At 35.7% G+C, this 18,536-nt stretch overlaps 1 protein-coding gene across 4 annotated transcripts in view; it reads left to right on the top strand.

Moving 5' to 3' along the window:
• Positions 1–18,536, top strand: part of ITGAV (integrin subunit alpha V) — an 89,591-nt gene that overhangs the window by 56,417 nt on the left and 14,638 nt on the right. For all 4 annotated transcript variants that reach the window (XM_064484635.1, XM_010991746.3, NM_001303572.1 and 1 more), the window contains 8 exon segments: positions 2,347–2,399; positions 2,802–3,004; positions 6,497–6,688; positions 9,071–9,116; positions 10,266–10,373; positions 12,098–12,156; positions 13,677–13,831; positions 16,732–16,869. In XM_064484635.1, the coding sequence (XP_064340705.1) occupies positions 2,347–2,399; positions 2,802–3,004; positions 6,497–6,688; positions 9,071–9,116; positions 10,266–10,373; positions 12,098–12,156; positions 13,677–13,831; positions 16,732–16,869 (954 nt within the window).

Below are 18,536 nucleotides of genomic sequence, written 5' to 3' on the forward strand. Positions count from 1 at the left end.
TTTTTAAGGGAATATAAAATCAAATTGCACACAGACAAAATTAAAAAAATTTTTTTTTCCTTGCTGATAACTTTAGCTTCTCTTTAGAAGAAGGACTTATGGCTTTTAATTTTATTAGATGCAAAACACAGCATGGCACAGATGTGTTTATTATAGATATTATAAGTAAACTTCATTTGTACTACATGAAATAAAATATTCTTCAGTTAAAAATTAGTACTTTAAAGTACTAGAATTGTACATTCTCTACAATTACAGGCATTTTATAATATGCTGTATTGTATGTCTCAAATAATTAAATGATAAGTTAGTACAGGCATATCTTGTTTTATTGCATTTCATTTTATTGCATTTCACAGATTCTGCGTTTTTTACAAATTGAAGGTTTGTGGCAACCTTGAGTTGTCAGATGATGGTTAGTATTTTTTAGCAATGAAGTATTTTTACATTAAGATACGTACTTTTTTAAAGATACAATGCTAGTGCACACTTAATAGACTATAATATGGTATAAAGGTAACTTTTATATGTACTGGGGAACCAAAAAATTTCTGTAACTCGCTTTATTGGGCTGTTCGATTTGTTGCGGAGGCCTGGAACTGAACCCGCAGTATCTCTGAGGTATGCCTCTGATGATAAAGGGAAAATTAATCAGTGGATGGAGAAAAAACATCTCCTGGTTTGCAGATCTGGGATTCAAGCTGACTTCTTGTTCAGCTGAGACCTTTGGGCTTTGCAAGAGGATTGATAGGATGGGGAACAGACTTGAGGTTCCCAGGAACCTCTTCCCATTTGTATGGCAGTTGGGGTTGACACGCAGTGTGGGATGGCCTGCAGTTGACAGGCTGTTAGGGTTGTGGCAGGGGTGGCTACCCCTATGTGCTGCTGTGACTTCTTCACTTCTGACAGCTTCTCTTGTCAGATGCCCACATGTGTCTCTGGATCATGTCGTACACAGTCCATGATGCTTTCTCTGTGCATCCTCAGCTTTGCTGTGGGGGAAGCCCAGGGTTTGCATTTGGATGGACCTGGGCTCTCCATACTCAGTCTTATTGCATTGGACAACTTCTTTACCCCTGTCAGTCGGGTGGCTCGCATATAAAAATAGGGATACTATAGCTTCCTCATGGAGTTGTGGTGAGAGTCAAAGGAAAACATTTCAGTAAAAGTGCCCAGGACAAAAATGTGGTACCCCAAATACAGTGCACTTTATTACATATGCCCTGACCTTGTGATTGAACACAGACTAAGCCTTTAATTTTCTCAGTTACACTGCATCAACCCGAAATAGATTAATGTAGCAGTCTCCCGTATCATTCCCTCCTGATAGCTCAGCTAATCAAATTTTGGAAGCTTTGCTAATTTTACTTTTTTTAAATTTATTGACTCATCCTTCACCTTAGTACATCTTTTCTTTTTTTTAATTTTTCTTTTTCTTTTTTTGCTTGTTTATTTTTGGAGGGGAGGTGATTAATTTTCCTTCTTTCTTTCTTACTAGCGGAGATACTGGGGATTGAACCCAGGTCCTTGTGCATGCTAAGCACATACCCTTCCATTGAGCTATACCCTCCCCCCGCTTTAGTTCATCTTTACTCTGTCACCTTTCCTAGTTTTGTTTTGCATGTTGGGATCTCTTTAGAACTTTGCTTTTTCACAGTTACTTCCAGCCAGACTGCTTTGTCTTTGATGGCCAGCAGTCTTCTGTGGTGGGGGAGAGGATATTCCTTCCCCTCTGCAAAACAAGCCCATGATAAACCCAAACGCATTTGCACTGTGTGTAATTCAAAGGCAAAACCACTGGCGTGTAATTGATTGAGACATGAAACAAAAATGAACTCCATTCTTTGTCTTTCTAAACAGTAATTTCTTTAGAATTGTAGTCGTTTCACATAGGGAGAGCTATTTATGACCTATTAATAATTGTTTTTATTATCTTTACTGCCTAGACATTAAAAACTTCTTGGGTTCAATGGAAATGTCTGTTGTGACCATGTGTCTTTCTGATAGTATGTCTGTCTGGCATGTTTGGGTGGTAGAGAGGAAGGAAGATAGTAGGTGGGGCTCAGAAGGAGCCCTGATTGTATATGGCCTTAAATGGCATGTGTTGAAGACACTGAAATGATATACATGGGCTGTGTTTTGCTGATAAATCTAGGGAAGTATACAAGCTTCATTACCTGATTGTCATTGTTTTGGTAGAATAAACAAAAGAAGAAATTTAGATTGAAGCACTATATGCAGAGGAAAAAAAATTAGCCCTTTCTATTTGATAAATATGTAACAAATATTAATTGTTTAAACTAGTTGGGTGAAATGTAAACATTTCATTTTCATCTTATTATCCAGATGGCTGCATATTTTGGATTTTCTGTCGCTGCCACTGACATTAATGGGGATGAGTAAGTTTAAAAAAATGTTTCCAGAAACAGTTTTCCTCTTGTGTTTATGAACGCTGTACTAAAACTAAACATTTTTTTTTCCTGTTTCTCTGTCCCCTTCCTGCTAGTCTTTCTTTTTAAGGAACTACTTTGAAACAACTTTATCACAAATACTAGAAAATCTTTATGTTGTTCATAATTTCTTTCAATAGCTTTTATCATATGAAGGAATAAAGTAATTTTATGAATTACTTATAGTTTCTTAAAAGAACAGAAGGAAGGTTTGAACTAGAAATGATCATTTCAGATGTGACTGGGAGAGATGTAGAAAGAGGAAAATTTGAGTTTCAAAAAGAAAGAGTGATTGTTAATAGTCACATGGATTTGATCTCGCTTTTGGTGAAGAAGATTCTGTTCTTTTAGTTACGCAGATGTGTTTATTGGCGCACCTCTCTTCATGGATCGTGGTTCTGACGGCAAACTCCAGGAGGTGGGGCAGGTCTCAGTGTCTCTGCAAAGAGCTTCGGGAGACTTCCAGACGACCAAGCTGAATGGGTTTGAGGTTTTTGCAAGGTTCGGCAGTGCCATAGCTCCTTTGGGAGATCTGGACCAGGACGGCTTCAATGGTAAGATCAGATTTTAGCAACTGTGGGTCCCTGATTTTGTGTCCACCGGGAGAAGTCCTGTAGAATTTACTCGTGCAAACCTTCTTCCTAGAAAGAAGGATTTTGAGTGACAGGTTAAACGACAGGCTGCTCTTTTTCCTTAGAAATTAGAGCAACATTTTCAAAAATTAATTCTCATGAGTTATTATTCATGCAGCTTCCAATTAGGATGTCAGAGTGGTTAATTTTTGTAAGGAGCCTGCATTCCCAGGGAGCCCAGTATGAGCTGGTGATTTTCTGTCTCTGTCCTGCTTAGCAGCAGTGCCCTCTGCTGTCCATTTGGGTACAAGTGTCAAAAACGCTCCCAGGCACGTTGTCAAGGCAATGCTGACCCTAGTGCCTCCCTCAAAGGTATAATTTGCCATTAATATTTTTGAAGTCACAACTTTGTTGTGGTTGTCCAGAATATTCTGAGGGAGGCTATATCTCCCTTCATGGGGACAAGTAAAAAGATAAGCTCATTATTTTATAATAGTATAAAACTAATATAAATTATTAAATAAAAAATTTAATAGTTTAATTAGTAGCTATCGATATCTTTAAAAACCAGAGTTGGTTTCTACTATAGAATGAAATTTAGATTACAAATTACTATGATTATTTTTCTTTTTTAAAGAATACTGTTAAAAATTTTTCTAGAAATCACAGAACAGAGAGTTGCACTGTTGGTTTGTTTGTATAATCAACAGTACATAGGGATTTGCCTCTTAAAATGTAAATAAAGTTATAAATTAAGAAGAAAACTTCAAAAATACAAATAACTCTCAAATCTCTCAAGCGGTAAAAAAAAAAAAAAAGGAAAATGTTTGGCCTCAAGCCTCCACTCCTGCCTCGTGGGTGGTTTTATGTCATGTACTGAAAATGTCTTTTCTGACCCTGGAAGTTTGCATTGTTAGTAAAAAAATCTTTTCAAGGGGACATTTTGCTTCCTAAAATACTGTGAAAGATTTTTACTACCAAGAGAACTTAACATAAATCAAATGCAACTCTAGTGAGAAGTTCAACATAGAACTTGAAAAGAATATTATAGAACAGACCGAGTCATTACTCACTGAAAACAAAAACTACCCAGAAAACACAGGGCCGAACCTGAGGTTCTGCCTTGGATAACGTTAACAAGTTCTTTGCTGTAACTGAGCCTGTCTCCAGGCTCTGTGGGGGAGCCTGGACATATTTGCTGTCACCTTGGCTTGACAATATTCCAGCCCTTTGAAGATTGTTTCTTTAGTGTCATGATCCAGACAGAGTCTCATCCTGCTTTCTGTATTTTTATTAAAATGTATTGTCGTGAACACAATTGTAAGTAACAACAGCTAAAAAATATTGATGTTTTACAACGATTTTACAAAGAGATTTTACTTTTAGAATATTGAAGTTTTACAGTGATTTTACAGAGAGATTTTACTTTTAGAGATAGATAACCACAGAGGGTGATTTTGTTTTCCCAAAGTTTCTCCTGGGGTCTTATTGTCCCAAGTAGTAGATTGTGAATGATAATGTCTTTAGGAGAGAATGATCTGTGCTGTATTTATGTAGCTATATATGTGTATATATATTTATAGTTTATATGTATCTATAGTTTATATATGTAAAAAAGTGTTAGTTATAACCTGGATCATTTCCTTGTTCAGACCTGATGACATTGACCCTTTGTTATGCCATTGCTCCTATATTCCTCCCTTTCCACCTACACCCCCTAGGAAAACCCTAGGTATCATCAAGGGGGATACTGAAAGCAAAACAGTAAAGTTACATTTCACAGTTACATGCAGTTTTCATCAGTGCTTATCCAGAAAGGCAGAGGGGGATAAAACACAGAAAAGGGAAACTAAAATGATCAAAGGAAGGAATTGATTGCATGAAAAAGTAGGACTTTCCAGACTAGACAGATACCAGCCAAGAGAAAAGATGATTAGAATGTATAAATAATGGAAGGTTTAGAAAGAGTAAAGATAACTTTTAAAAACCATCTCTCAACAGTAGGGCCATCTTTCTCTTGAAAAATTGTATTTTAATGAAAGTTTCTTAATCCGCATGTCAATTTAGAAGTTATTTTATCTTTTGAAACTTAAAGCATAAAGAAGGATTCTTATGTAATTTAGATACTGCTTTTTTATTTAAGGATAACAGATTCCTGGTTGGTGCTTACTGCAGGTGAAGCACTGTTGTAAGTGCTAAAAATGAGAGCATAGCTTAGATCCTGTCCATAGGAATTTAGTGTCAGTAGGGGCAAGTTTAATGTGAACAAGTAAACACTAGAATGTAGTCATCACAATGGTTGAGATATTTGTGGGCATACTGGTCTCAAAGAAAAGATGAGGGACCAAGGTGTCTTTGCTGTCTCAGGGGCTGTGGCATGAAGGGGGCTGAAAACAGTTTGGGGATACAAGGAAATTGAGGCATTGTGAATGTCTGGTACACAGTGGCTGTCATGAGCAACATGGACACATCCTTGCTCTCATGAAATTCATGTTTTGTGGAGGAGCCATAGAGAAAAACACATAAAAGGGAAATTCAGATAGTGATAAAGGCTGTGGGTTGAAACAAACAAAAAAAAGGCAAGATAATGTGATAGGGGGTGCCTAGACAGAGAGGGAGAGTGCATTGCTTCATAGCATGGCCTGGAAGACTTCTCCGACAAGAAGACGCTTGATCTGTGATTTGGACAAACAGAAGGAGCAGAGCTTGAAAAGCTCTAGAGCAAAGGCTGTTGAGGCAGAGGGAACAGCATCCAGAGGTGGGGACTAGCTCAGTGAGTTTAAGAAACAGAAAAAAAGGCCAGGGTGATGATTGGGCAAACCAGGTCGCACGTAAATATTTTGGGAAATAATTGAAAGATTTTAAGAAGGAAGGTGACACAATATTAACATTGATAGTGTTTGTGATATATTTTAGTTAGGAAAGGTCACAGTGACCATTTGGTATTTTGTTTTTGTTTTTAAGAATTTCAAACTCTTGTTTGTTTACTTCATTTCAATGTAAATTGAGCAAGATAGAGATGAAGTCAGAGCTTTCAAGTTTCTGAGCCAGATTGACTTCTCCCAAAAAACTGAAAACCATACCCCACTAAATTAGAATTTTGAGAGCGAGAATCAACCTTAAATAAATCTTTTGACATGTCCCCTCCCCTTGATTTTTAACGAGGCATTTGAGGTCCAGAGGATTATCATTTGTTCAAGGTTATCGGGCTCCAAATTAGTGTCTTTTCCACAGTTTTGCTTGAATCTCCTTGAATTAGGTTGTTGCTTTTGAGTTAAGAGGACCCTACTGAACTTTGAGTCTATATTTATCATGATGCGTGGTTTCTGTAATATTAAGATCTTCACGTAAATGAGTTCTAAGATTTCCTTCTCTCCATCCTGGCCCTCCTCTCACCCTCCTTCCCTCTGTTCTTCCTCCTCCTCCCCCTCCCCAACTTCTCACTTCTCCCCATCTCCTCGCTCTCACCCACAGATATTGCAATTGCTGCTCCATATGGGGGTGAAGATAAAAAAGGAATTGTTTATATTTTCAACGGAAGACCCACAGGCTTGAATGCGGTCCCGTCTCAGATCCTCGAAGGAAAGTGGGCTGCCCGGAGCATGCCACCGAGCTTCGGCTATTCCATGAAAGGAGCCACGGACATAGACAGGAACGGATATCCAGGTGCTTCCCTAGAAATATGGAGAGCTTCTTAGATTTTTCAGTCCTAAGAGCAAGTAGCATTAGTTACTGTTCTCTTGATTGATGTTATTAAATCATTTCAATTCAACATTTCAAGTATTATTTAAGCCCCTGCTGTTGTTCAAGGCACTGCTCTCATCACTCAAGGGGAAACAAAGCACAGACAGCTCTTTCTTGGAAGTGTCCCATACAAAACACTTACTTTTAGTTTCTTCTTTTATTGTCTTGAAATCGGTAATGAAATGTCAGGGGGAAATGTTGTAGAAGCTGTTGTAAACAGAAGCTCAGTCTCAGTTTTTAAAACCTTTTTTTGTTTTTATTGATCTAGAATTTTTATGGACTTCACTAATCATTGTGACTTTTTAAAAAATATGCTATCTCACTTAATTCTTCTAGTAAGACTGGTGAGGAGTGTAAGCTAGCTCAGCTCATTATTATACCATTTTCTGCATGAGAAAGGTAATTTGCCCAAAGTTGCCTGCTGGTTTGTGCCAGTATAGGAAGTGAGGCCTTTTTCTGGCTCTTTTATACTTTGGAATATTTTAATGGCTCTAGGATTGTAATGGATATATTGTTTAAAGAAAACATAATGCAGAAATTTAATTACCTTTGTTGTTGAAACAGTTAATGAGCTCAATATACAAGTATGTTGAAGTGCTTTTAGAAATAGGACATAAAGTTAATTCTCATCTATGTTAGTGTTATTTTAAGAATTTTTGTTATAAATGCAATATATTTATTATAGAACTTTTAGAAAATACAGCAAAGCATACCTTTCAATATGCTTTCTTTTTTTCAATGCATTCACACACGTTTTTAAACAACGTAGAGTTATACTTTATGCACTGTTAATTGCATATTTTATTCACTTAAAGCATCAGGAATATTTCCTCATGTTATATGATTCTTCTGAAGCTTGATGTTTTCCATTCTATCAAATATCTGTGTCATATCTTCTTTAACCTTATTTTAGGGCATATATATCCTTGTATATAATTCAGATGCATACCTCTGATTATTTCTTTAGAACAAAATTCCAGAATTGCTATGTCAAAGATACGTACTTTTTTTTTAAGGCTCTTGTTACACATTGTCAAATTATAATCCCATTCCCTACAAAAGAAGGTTCTGCAACTTTTTAAGCACTCACCAAATGATCACTCATTTTCCCACATTTGTACCCACACTGGATGTCATCTTCATTTCTTTTAAAATAACTTTAAACTATATGATAGGTGGAAAATGTTATTTTGTTTTAATTTTATGGTTTTGAATTATTAGTGAGGATAATAAGCATTTTTGTTTACTTGCATACCTATGTTTACTTTTGTGAATTTCCTTTTTATATCTTTTTTTTCCATTTCTATTGGAATGTTTTTCTTTTCCTTCATTCATTCATTCATTTTTTTAAAAAAATGTACCTCGAACATTGAAGATATTAACTCCTCAACTCATATATATTTCTGTTTTGTCACATTTTCTTTTTGAGCATAAAGAAATTCTTAACTTATATGTAGTCCATTCTGCCTGTCTTTATGGTTTCCCATGGACTTTTCTTCTTAGAAAGGGCTTCATCAAATTTAGCTTGGGTATACTAGGGGATAGAGTTCTGATTTCATTTTTACCAAATTGTCAACCAGTGATACCAGCTACATATAAAAACAAATGCATTCTGTCCTTGTTGATTTGGGTGCATCTGCTGACATTCTGAGTGTCCTAAGCACAGTTGACCCTTACTGTGAACGCTGGGGTGCCGACTGTCTGCAGTCAAAAAGCCACGTGTAACTAGCTTTACAGTTGGGCCTCTGTGTCCACGGTTCCGTGGATTCGGCCCACCTCAGATTGTGTAGTTCTATAGTACGTATTCAGTGAAAAAAATCCACTTACAAGTAGACCTGTCCAGTTCAAACCCATGTTGCTCAAGGGTGAACTGTATATGTAATGTGCTTTTTTGGTTTGGCTTTGTTTTTGAAACAAAATAAATAAAGTAAAAAAAAGGACATTTTACAATGAAATTGTGAAATCTACAGGCATCTGTAGAGCTTCTTCCTTTGGGGTATGTGTGTTTGGGTAGCATACACTTCCTTATTGTTGCTGATTTTCACTAAGAATCCATTAAAAAGATTCTTGTCTACCAGGATAGATGAAAAATTAAGTTTTATGATTAGTTTGATGAAAGTGTATTTAGAGTTTTCATATACATTTTAGCCTTTTAGACATTGTCTTATAACTACTTAATGAAGAATAGTTTTGAGGATGTGCCTAAATCTTTATTATATTCATTGAAAGTTTTATAGGATGGTATGTAAATTTTAAATAACACTATATTATTATTATTAACATTTTTTTCTACTCTCTTTTAAGATTTAATTGTAGGGGCTTTTGGTGTGGATAGAGCTGTATTATACAGGTAAGCATGTTTTCATATCCAATAATAGAGGAATATTCTGAATTATATGAAAGTTTTACGTTAAGTACCAGTGTTTGAATTTCAGTTTAGTTTTCGTGCAGTAACGATAAAATACGTTCTTTCGATTCAAGATTTGCTGCAGGCAAGTAGTAGTGATACTAAGAGATCCCAACGTAGAGAAAGCTATAGATTTTTTATTTGAAAAAGCATTCAGGATTTTCCCTCTTCTTTAAATTGTGTTCAAAGAGGTTTTCCTGTGTTTTAGATTATACAAGTTTAAAGTGATAGTTTACGTTTTCCTCTAAGAGACAAGAAATTAGCTTGGTGTTTGTGCCACAGCGTTTTGTGACCACAAGGGCAGTATGTGATGGCTCCCAAAATGAATATTTTTATTAGAGCAGTAGGTATAAATCCACTTCTGTATTTCCCAGCTTTGTACATATTCCCAGTAAGTCTCTGTCTGTCATAACTTCCTCATGCCGTACGGTATCATCTGGCATCTGGGGTAGACTAGGATGTTGACACTTCTGTGGGCTGTGTTTACACATGGCAGGAAAACTAACACTGGTTCCATGTCATGGAAGGAAGGGCATACAATAAAAAAATACTTCCCCTCACGCTCGTTACTAGTTTATTAGTATGTCTGTCCAGAAAAATTCTATTCACTAAAAAATCATGTGTGTGTGTATCGCATCCTTTGTACATGGTGTTTTTTCCCCTCTTAGACTAAAATTCTGTCTTGGCTCCGTCTTCGAGGTCATACCACATTAGCGCAGATGACTGTACAGCACTCATTTCCCCCGCTGTGTCGTGTTGCGTTAGGTAGCGATCCCCTGACTTGTTTAACCATCCTGCTTTAATGGGCTGCATTCTGATATGGTTGTGGCCAGTTGTCCTGCTTTGCCTGGAACTGAGGGATTTGCCAGGATGTGGGGCTTTCACTGTTAAAGTCAGGACAGTCTTGCACAAACTGGGATGCTTGGTCCTTCTGTGTTATGTTGTTTTTTTCTTTTTGCTATTATAAATACTGCTTTGGCAAACGTTGCATTGTATGTACAGTGAATGTGAACCTAAAATGCTTAGATTAATCTAACATTTTAAATAACTTTTTTCATTTTCATTTTCTTTTCTTTCTTTTTTTTTAACCAGGGCCAGACCAGTTATCACTGTAAACGCTGGCCTTGAAGTGTACCCTAGCATTTTAAATCAAGACAATAAAACCTGCCCACTGCCTGGGACAGAGCTCAAAGTTTCCTGGTAAGGGTATTTGTTTAATAATAGTTATTATTTTGATTGTTGGTCTAATCATTATAAAGACAATTGAAAATGAAGGTGTGGGAGCTGAAATATTGCTAACGCAGTTTCTATGGATATACTCTATTCTCATATCATAGATTGAATTATAGAAATACTGTTCCGAAGAAGATAATGTAGAAGGCTCGAGAAATATACTATAAACTAGTATGAAACTAACTTTTAAAATATGCATACTCAGTGAATATATTCAAAAAGAAGAAAAGGTAATAAAATTTCGGAACTCATATTTAATTCCAAGCATTCCTGTGAACATTTTAATTTTTAAAAACTATGATCTTTTTCAGATTTAATATCTTGACTAGCTGTATAAAAAATTATTTTGCTTTAGTATATTGGTCTTCTATTTGTTCCTTGTTTCTGAAGAAAAATACAGTTTCTTTTAAGTTTAATGTCTGAATTCTTTTTCAAGTCTCCATTGTTTGTGGGTTACTTTTTTCTGTATTGCTTGATTTTGCTATATGTTCATTCTGCCTTATTTATAGTTTTCTTAAGATTTTTTCTTTGAATTGATTCATGATTTACTTTAAAACACATAAAATAGAGAAACCAGTATGTTTCTCATACATCTCAAAATCAATGCAAAATTAGTAATGAAAAGTCTTGACCCACCCACATACTATGAAACTCACCACGCGTGCCCCACTTTGGGGAACACTGTCTGTGTTCCTTGCTCACGCAGAAAAATCAGAGAGAACTTGGAGAAGAAGGGTAGGATGATTGTAAGATGGGAAAATTTTACTTCACAACAGCTAATTAAAAGGCGTTTTTCCTGAATTTGTTTTTGAATTATTTATTATCATTATTAAAATTATTTTTCAAAATTTTATTTACAATAAAATACATATTAAATAAACATGGTTATAATCAAATTTTTATTTCTTTCATTGGATTGCATTAAAAATTCAGTAATATTTGGTCTTCGTTTTCACTGATTGGCAGTGAAGTTGTGTTTAAGATTTTTCACTCTCAACTTTCCTGCCTTTCTTCCTTTCACTCACCCAGTGTATCCTGGTGAAGTTGCTGATAGTATGCTTATGACTATGGTAACAGTATGAAGGCTTCAAATACACTAAGTAGAGCAGTAGCTTTCACATGTTTTTGATTATGGCATAGGGTATGAAATACATTTTGCATCACAATCCAATAAATACATATATGTAATTAAAACAAAAGTTTCATGAAATCTTACCCTTGATACTTAAGTCAATTTTACATATTTAATTTAGTTTTTTAAGATGCTAGACACAATCTATTAAAATGATGTCATGAACTATTAATAAATTGAAAAATACACTGTTCTCAAGGAGCTTGCTAATTAAAGTTCTGTGGGGCTTTTTAATAAATGAGACAGTTATTTTAAATCTGGACTGTCATTTCCCTCATTTAGATTTATCAACAGATTCTGTAAACTTGAGAAGAGGTTAGGAAATTCTCTTTCTTTCTTTTTTCTCATTAAGGTACCATTAAAGGAAACGTGCCTAAATTACTAAAGGATGAATTAGATTATTCTGTATAGTTTCATGTTTTAAGAATAATGTTAAGACATAAAGGGAGATAAAAGATTTTACAATGTAAACACTGTATTAGAAAGTGAGATTTGGGTGATATTTAAAAATGTCTAAACTGGATTATAGATCTTGCATATATGTTTTGTTTTTCTACAGTTTTAATGTCAGGTTCTGCTTAAAGGCAGATGGCAAAGGAGCACTTCCCATGAAACTTAGTAAGTATTCTATGGAAAAATTATATTATTTTAATGATGCTGCACACACAGTCTTAAAACATGTTTTAGGGTATTTGAATAGCTACTCAATTAGTTATTTTTTTTATTTGAATGTTTATGCTCAAAGACGTTAAAATTGCAGTGTAATTACTTTGGCCACTCTTAAGCCAATTCAGAAGCAACACATTTCTTTACTGACATTGTGAACAAAATAGCCCACCAAGTGGTAAATACGGCCTTCAGAAAGTTAAGCAGCTACCAGTGTGAGACAAATGAATTCTCAGGGAAATGAGTATCATTGTTTATAAGTCAGTGACCTACTGAGAAGTTTGTATTTTATGTCGTGGAGAAGCCTCAGCAGTCTTGGGAGTAGAGGTGGTTTAGAAATAGAAGGAGAAAAAGTTTGACCGCTAAATGGAACCCATGCCACAAACTCTAACCTGACTCTTCCCTTCCAGGAAAAGTTTTCTGTGGTCCTGAGAGCAGGCTAGGAGGGTTAAGTGACTGTTGTCGAGATCTGTCGGTGTGTTCGGTGCTAAGGAGTAACAACAAAGCGGGGATAGAGGACTGAGTCTGGTGGGGGGTGTTTGTGCATGAGCGTTCCCACAGGGTGGCGAGGCAAGGCCTCTCTGGGAGGTAAAGGAGGACATGAAGGAGCTAAGGGATGTCTGGAGGAGGGTTCTGCAAAGAGGAAATGGCAGTTCCCAGAGGCCTGAAGCAGGAGCTTGCTTTTTCTCAAAGGGTGGGTGGAGCAGAACTGGAAGCAGAATAACCCTGGGTTTTCACCCAAATTTGGCACGAAGTTCAACATTTAGAGAAAACTTGGAAAGAGATTTGTGGTTTTAAAGGTCTGCACTCTTACCTCCTTTGAGGAAACTGTTTAAAGAACTGAATCTTAGAAGGCTGTAATCTAGCAATTGTGCTTCATACTATTGGCTGCACGTTCATTTTAAGATGATTCGTGACCCAGTCAGCTATGTTGGGTCACTTGCTTCATGAAGGACACATTTATCTGACAGTTCGATCTGCAGCTTCGTTAGAAGTAGGAGTTGCAAGTGATGCAGACTGTTCGTTCATCATGGTCACCAGCATGGCGTAGGGAATGGGTGCCTGTTAGTAGACGTTTCTTACTCGCTATCAGCACGAGTCCTGCTACCTGCACTAGTGGTGGAAGTCTTAATTCATGTGTTTCATTTCTGAACTTCCTCTCCTCGGCTTAAATTAAAGGGAAAAATTTCCCCTCTGATAGTTGTTCTATTACCATAGTTACCTATTGTCTGAATTAATAGATGACATTAATTTGGGGGAGAGCTGGGTTAATTATTTAATTATTAACTATTTATTCAGTATTAATATCTTGTGGTCTCACTAACAATGTCTAGACACTCTTGAATGAATTAGAAGCAAATTATGTCTTAAGGAATAAATATGTATCTCTGTTTATGTGAAAACTCTAGATATTTAGGACAGATGGGTGTCTGTAAAGATTCTGTTGGTTATAAATCCTTTGGTTTATATAGACTTCCAGGTGGAGCTTCTTTTGGATAAACTCAAGCAAAAAGGAGCAATTCGACGAGCACTGTTTCTCCATAACAGGTCCCCGGGTCACTCCAAGAACATGACCATTTCACGAGGGGGACAGATGCAGTGTGAGGAGCTGATAGCATATCTGCGGGTAAGGGGTACTTCCTGCTCCATTGTCTGTTCTTTCTTCTAAGTGATTTTCACTTTCTGTAAAAAATTTTTTTGGTGTTAAATCAAAAGGAAAATATAGAAAAATACATTTGAGGAAATGGGGCTTTTTGAGGAGTCAGACTTGAGTCATGGACTTCTCTTGTCAGGCTGGATATTCCACGTGACCTTGCCACAAAAATGCTACTGAATAAATTATGACATATGTATTTCTTAAACATTGCTGGACTCTCAAGACAGTGGGGAAAAAGAAAAGCAAACTCCAGTCCCCCCTACCCTCTCCCTCAAACAAGCAATCAATTAAAAAAAATCATTGGCTAAACCTGACTTGTGAGTTGTAAGCAAATGTGTGAGCCAGGGTTGCTGGGTGGGATGGAGCCCGGGCAGAGGGCGATCAGTACTCGCAGACACCAGCACAGGGATTCAGACTCGCCTAGGCCTTCTGCAAGCCTGAGGTCTGACCTGAATCCCCTGCATTAGGACCAGACTCTTCCATGAGACTAAAGTGTTCCCAGAACAAAGATGCGCTCTGACTCCAGCGAGAGTAAATGCAAGGCTTCACTGAACAGTCTAATGTGGGTCACATAGGTTAAGGCCAATCAAATAGGAATTCAGTTCTGAAAAAAGTGCTTAATCATATGCGGAAGCAAGCCATTAGAAGAAACGACAAACAACTCTTAGTCCTGCAAAAGCTTGAGAAGTTGAATTATCAGTTACAAAATATAAATGTATATGAAACGTTTAAAGAAATAAAAGATATGTTATTTTGTTTTTTTAAAGATGAGAACATCGGTAAAGACTTAGAAGACTCAACATAATTGATAAGCTCGATTTAGGAGACCTATACAGAATTTGGCGTCTAAAAAAGAATATGAAAGTTGACCATATTTAGGTCATAAAGGAAGTCTGAACAAATTTCTGAAAATTGGAATCATAGAAAATACGCTCTTTGCTTATAGTGCAATTTTTAGAAATCAGTAACAAAGATAGATTGAGAATTAGGAATTGTGATTTTAAATAACTTATGGATCAAGAAGGAGGTCGTATTAGAAATTTATTTAGAAGTGACTCATAATGAAAATATTGCATATCAAAATGTGTAGGATATCCCAGAAGCTTAATGTAAAGGTAGATGGATAACCTTAAATGCTATTTAATTTAACTTTTTTTGTAAATTTCTTTTTTTTTCCGGTAGAGGTACTGGGTATTGAACCCCAGACCTTGTGCACGCGGAGGTTGTGTTCTACCACTGAGCTATACCCTCCCCTAAATACTATTTAATTTAAATGAAAGATTGACTAAGAAGAAATTGAAGGAAAAACAAAAAACCTCTACAGAATTAATCATTGAAAAGGGACATGACTACAGATAAAAGAGGAATTAGAATATTATGAACAACTTTGTGCTAACACACAGGAAAACTTAGACAAAATAAAGATATTTTTAGGAAAACATAATACAGCTGTCATATGAGGAAACAGAAAACCTGAACAATCCATTTAACTATATAAACCATTTAAAATTTTGAGCTGGCAGTTAAAAATCTTTACACAAAGAATCATAAAACCTAGATGGTTTTTACAGGCAATATCTACCAAACAGTCAGGAATGAGACATTCCAATATTAAACTCTTTGAATGAATAGAAAAACAGAATATATTTCCAGCTTAGTCTGTGTAGCTAGTGTAGTTGATACCCAGACTGATCAAAGATAATACAAGCAAGGAGAATGTGTGCCCGTCTTACACAAAGACATAGATGTAAAGTTACTACCCAAATGTAAGCAAACTACATCTTAGCAGTTTATTAAAAAAAGATTTTGAAATAGACCAACTTGGATTTATCCTGGGGTGGGTCAACATTAAAAGTATGGAAGTATAACTTAACACATGAATAGACTAAAAACATGACCCTCTTACTTAAGTGCAGGGAAAGTTGTTGATTAAATTAAATAACTGTTCATGATTTGAGGAAACAAGGCAAATACCTTAAGCTGTAACTATAAAGAAATACCATTTTACATTCAGATAAAGTGTGCCAGTACCCATTCAAGATGTGAATTAATGAGAATTTTTACACATTGCTGGTGGCAGTGTAAATTGTTATAAAGACTTTGGAAAACAGTATGGTTTATCTTATAGAGCTGACAGATCTACTTGCTACTGTGTAGCACAGTACATTACAACTTTTTTTTTGATAATAGTAAAAACAAACAAAAACCCCCAAATAATCCAAATAACCATTGACAGAAGAATGGATAAATAAATTGTGGGTTTGTTATATGATGAATATTACTCAACAGTAAAAATTAACCTCGGCTACCCTAGGCAACTGCATGGATGAATCTTAAAAAGAGCGCTGAGTAGAAAGTAAATCACAAGAGTATACGTGATCTCATTTAAAAATAAACAGGAAAAGCAAACTGAAGAACGTACTGTTTAGGGACATAGACACTAGCATAAAACTATTGACAGCAAGCAAGGGAACGGTGAACTTAAAATCCAGGATAGTGATTACCTCTGGAAAGAAGACAAAGGGATGAAAGGAGAAAGCACGTGAGTGGCTTAAGTGATGTGGGTTATGTTCTAGTTATTTATATTGGGTATGTGTATGAGTGCTCATTTTATTGACATGCCTCATATATTTTTGTGTGAATCAAATATTACATTGTAAAACAAAAATGATTAAGGGTTCTTACTGGATAATGATAATCTTATTTTGGGTGCTCTATTCTTATGTAAGCATAGTTTTTCAAATAGTTTGGGTAGAAGTGGATCAAGGGATGGATACAGCTGGCTTTGTATTGTGCACTTACGGATTTCTGCAGATAGTTTGATGTCATAGGTTGATGTCATTGTTAATTCAAAGCTCTTCCATTTTTAGGATGAATCTGAATTTAGAGACAAGCTCACTCCGATTACAATTTTTATGGAGTATTGGTTGGATTACAGAACGGCTGCTGATGCAACAGGCTTGCAACCCATTCTTAACCAGTTCACTCCTGCCAACGTCAGTCGACAGGTACCTTACTTTATTAATTTATTATTAATTTTTATACTTTTATCTTTTTTAAAGCCTTACAATTTATGTTTTTAGATAACATGAGAGATTGCTTTTATAAAGTTGGGTTTTCAGTCAGAGAATTCAACGGGGAAAGAATCTGGATTTTCAAGGCAGACATATAAAGCCACTCAGAGCTTAGTGATATGCAGAGAAAGACAGGGTTGCAGTTCATATACATTAAACAGTAAAATAATTCAAGGAAAATAACGAAGTGCCAGTTTATTTACTTATATAATATGTCGTCATTATTTGAATTTTTTTTGTTTCCTTTGTATCCTACGTTTGTTTCAACAATGACATTACCTTCTCTTAGTCATCTTTCTTTCTGTATTCTTGGCTTTATTATGTACTCTCATTTCTGTGATAATTATCTACCCCATCATTCTTATAATTGACTTCCCTGTGAAATGGTCCTTCATTTCACTGGTTGTATTACAAACTTTTTTATGGTACTCTCTTTATAAAGTACTGCTGTCTAGTAGAAATATAATGTGAGTCTCATTTGTAATTTTAAATTTACTGGTCAACAATATTAAAAATAAACATTGGAAACTAATTTTAATAATATGTCTGTATTAGTTTGCTAGGACTACCATAATATAGTACCACAGAATGAGTGGCTTAAATAATACAATTTTATTTTCTTCTTAGGCCTCTCCCGTTGGCTTATAGATGGTCATCTTCCCCCTGTGTCCTCACATGGTCTCCTCTCTGTGTTTATGTCCTAATCTCCTCATAAAGCACTAGTCATATTGGATTAGGGCCAACCCTAAAGCTGTCATTTTAATTTAATTACCTTTTTAAAGATCATATTTCCAAATAATCACATTATCAGTGAAATACTTTACTTTCAGTTTTTTACTGTCTTCAAAATCCAGAGTGTATTATAAACTTAAGCATATCTCAATTCAGATGCCAAAGCTTCATCAGAAATATTTTTTCTGTGTTTAGAATTCATAGAATTTACAATTAAAATAGTAGATTCACGTAGGCAAGTTGTTCTAAACTTACTAAAAGTTTTTCAGTAGCAAGAGTTAAGTATCAGTTTTTACATCTCAATTAATTAAAATTAAGTGAAATGTGAAACTCAATTCCCCAGTCACATGAGGTACATTTCAAGTGCTGAAAAGCCACATGTAGCTCACTCGTGGCTACTATATTGGTCAGGGCAGCTCTTGAGTTTCCCTTTCTGCATCCTAATCCTTTGGAGTTAGAGATTTAGTGCTTTCTACAGAAAGGGTGGTTTTTCCCCCCACCTTTCATTTATTCATTCAAATATGTATTAGTTCTTACTCTGTGCGAGGTATTGTATGTAACGGTAGAGATTTAGTTCTCTGTGAAAGGAAGACATTGCTCTGTCTTTTCCATTTCCAAAACTGTCTTTCCTGATAGCATATTTTAACGCTGCAGTTGTAATCCTTTTCCTTCAATGTAGAGTGGTAGGTAGTCAAGTACCCTTTACCATCATTGATTCATATTTCATCATACTTCTCATTCCAAACTTCGGATATTTGTCATTCTAACTGGGACTCTTAATACACACCATACCACGTATGATTAAATCCATTCTTTGTTCCTGAACTAATTTAGTAGTGGTTGTATTTGGTATGACTGATAGAGTTACC

The sequence above is a fragment of the Camelus dromedarius genome, chromosome 4, assembly GCF_036321535.1.
Source record: "Camelus dromedarius isolate mCamDro1 chromosome 4, mCamDro1.pat, whole genome shotgun sequence".
In the NCBI taxonomy this organism is placed as follows: Eukaryota; Metazoa; Chordata; class Mammalia; order Artiodactyla; family Camelidae; genus Camelus; species Camelus dromedarius.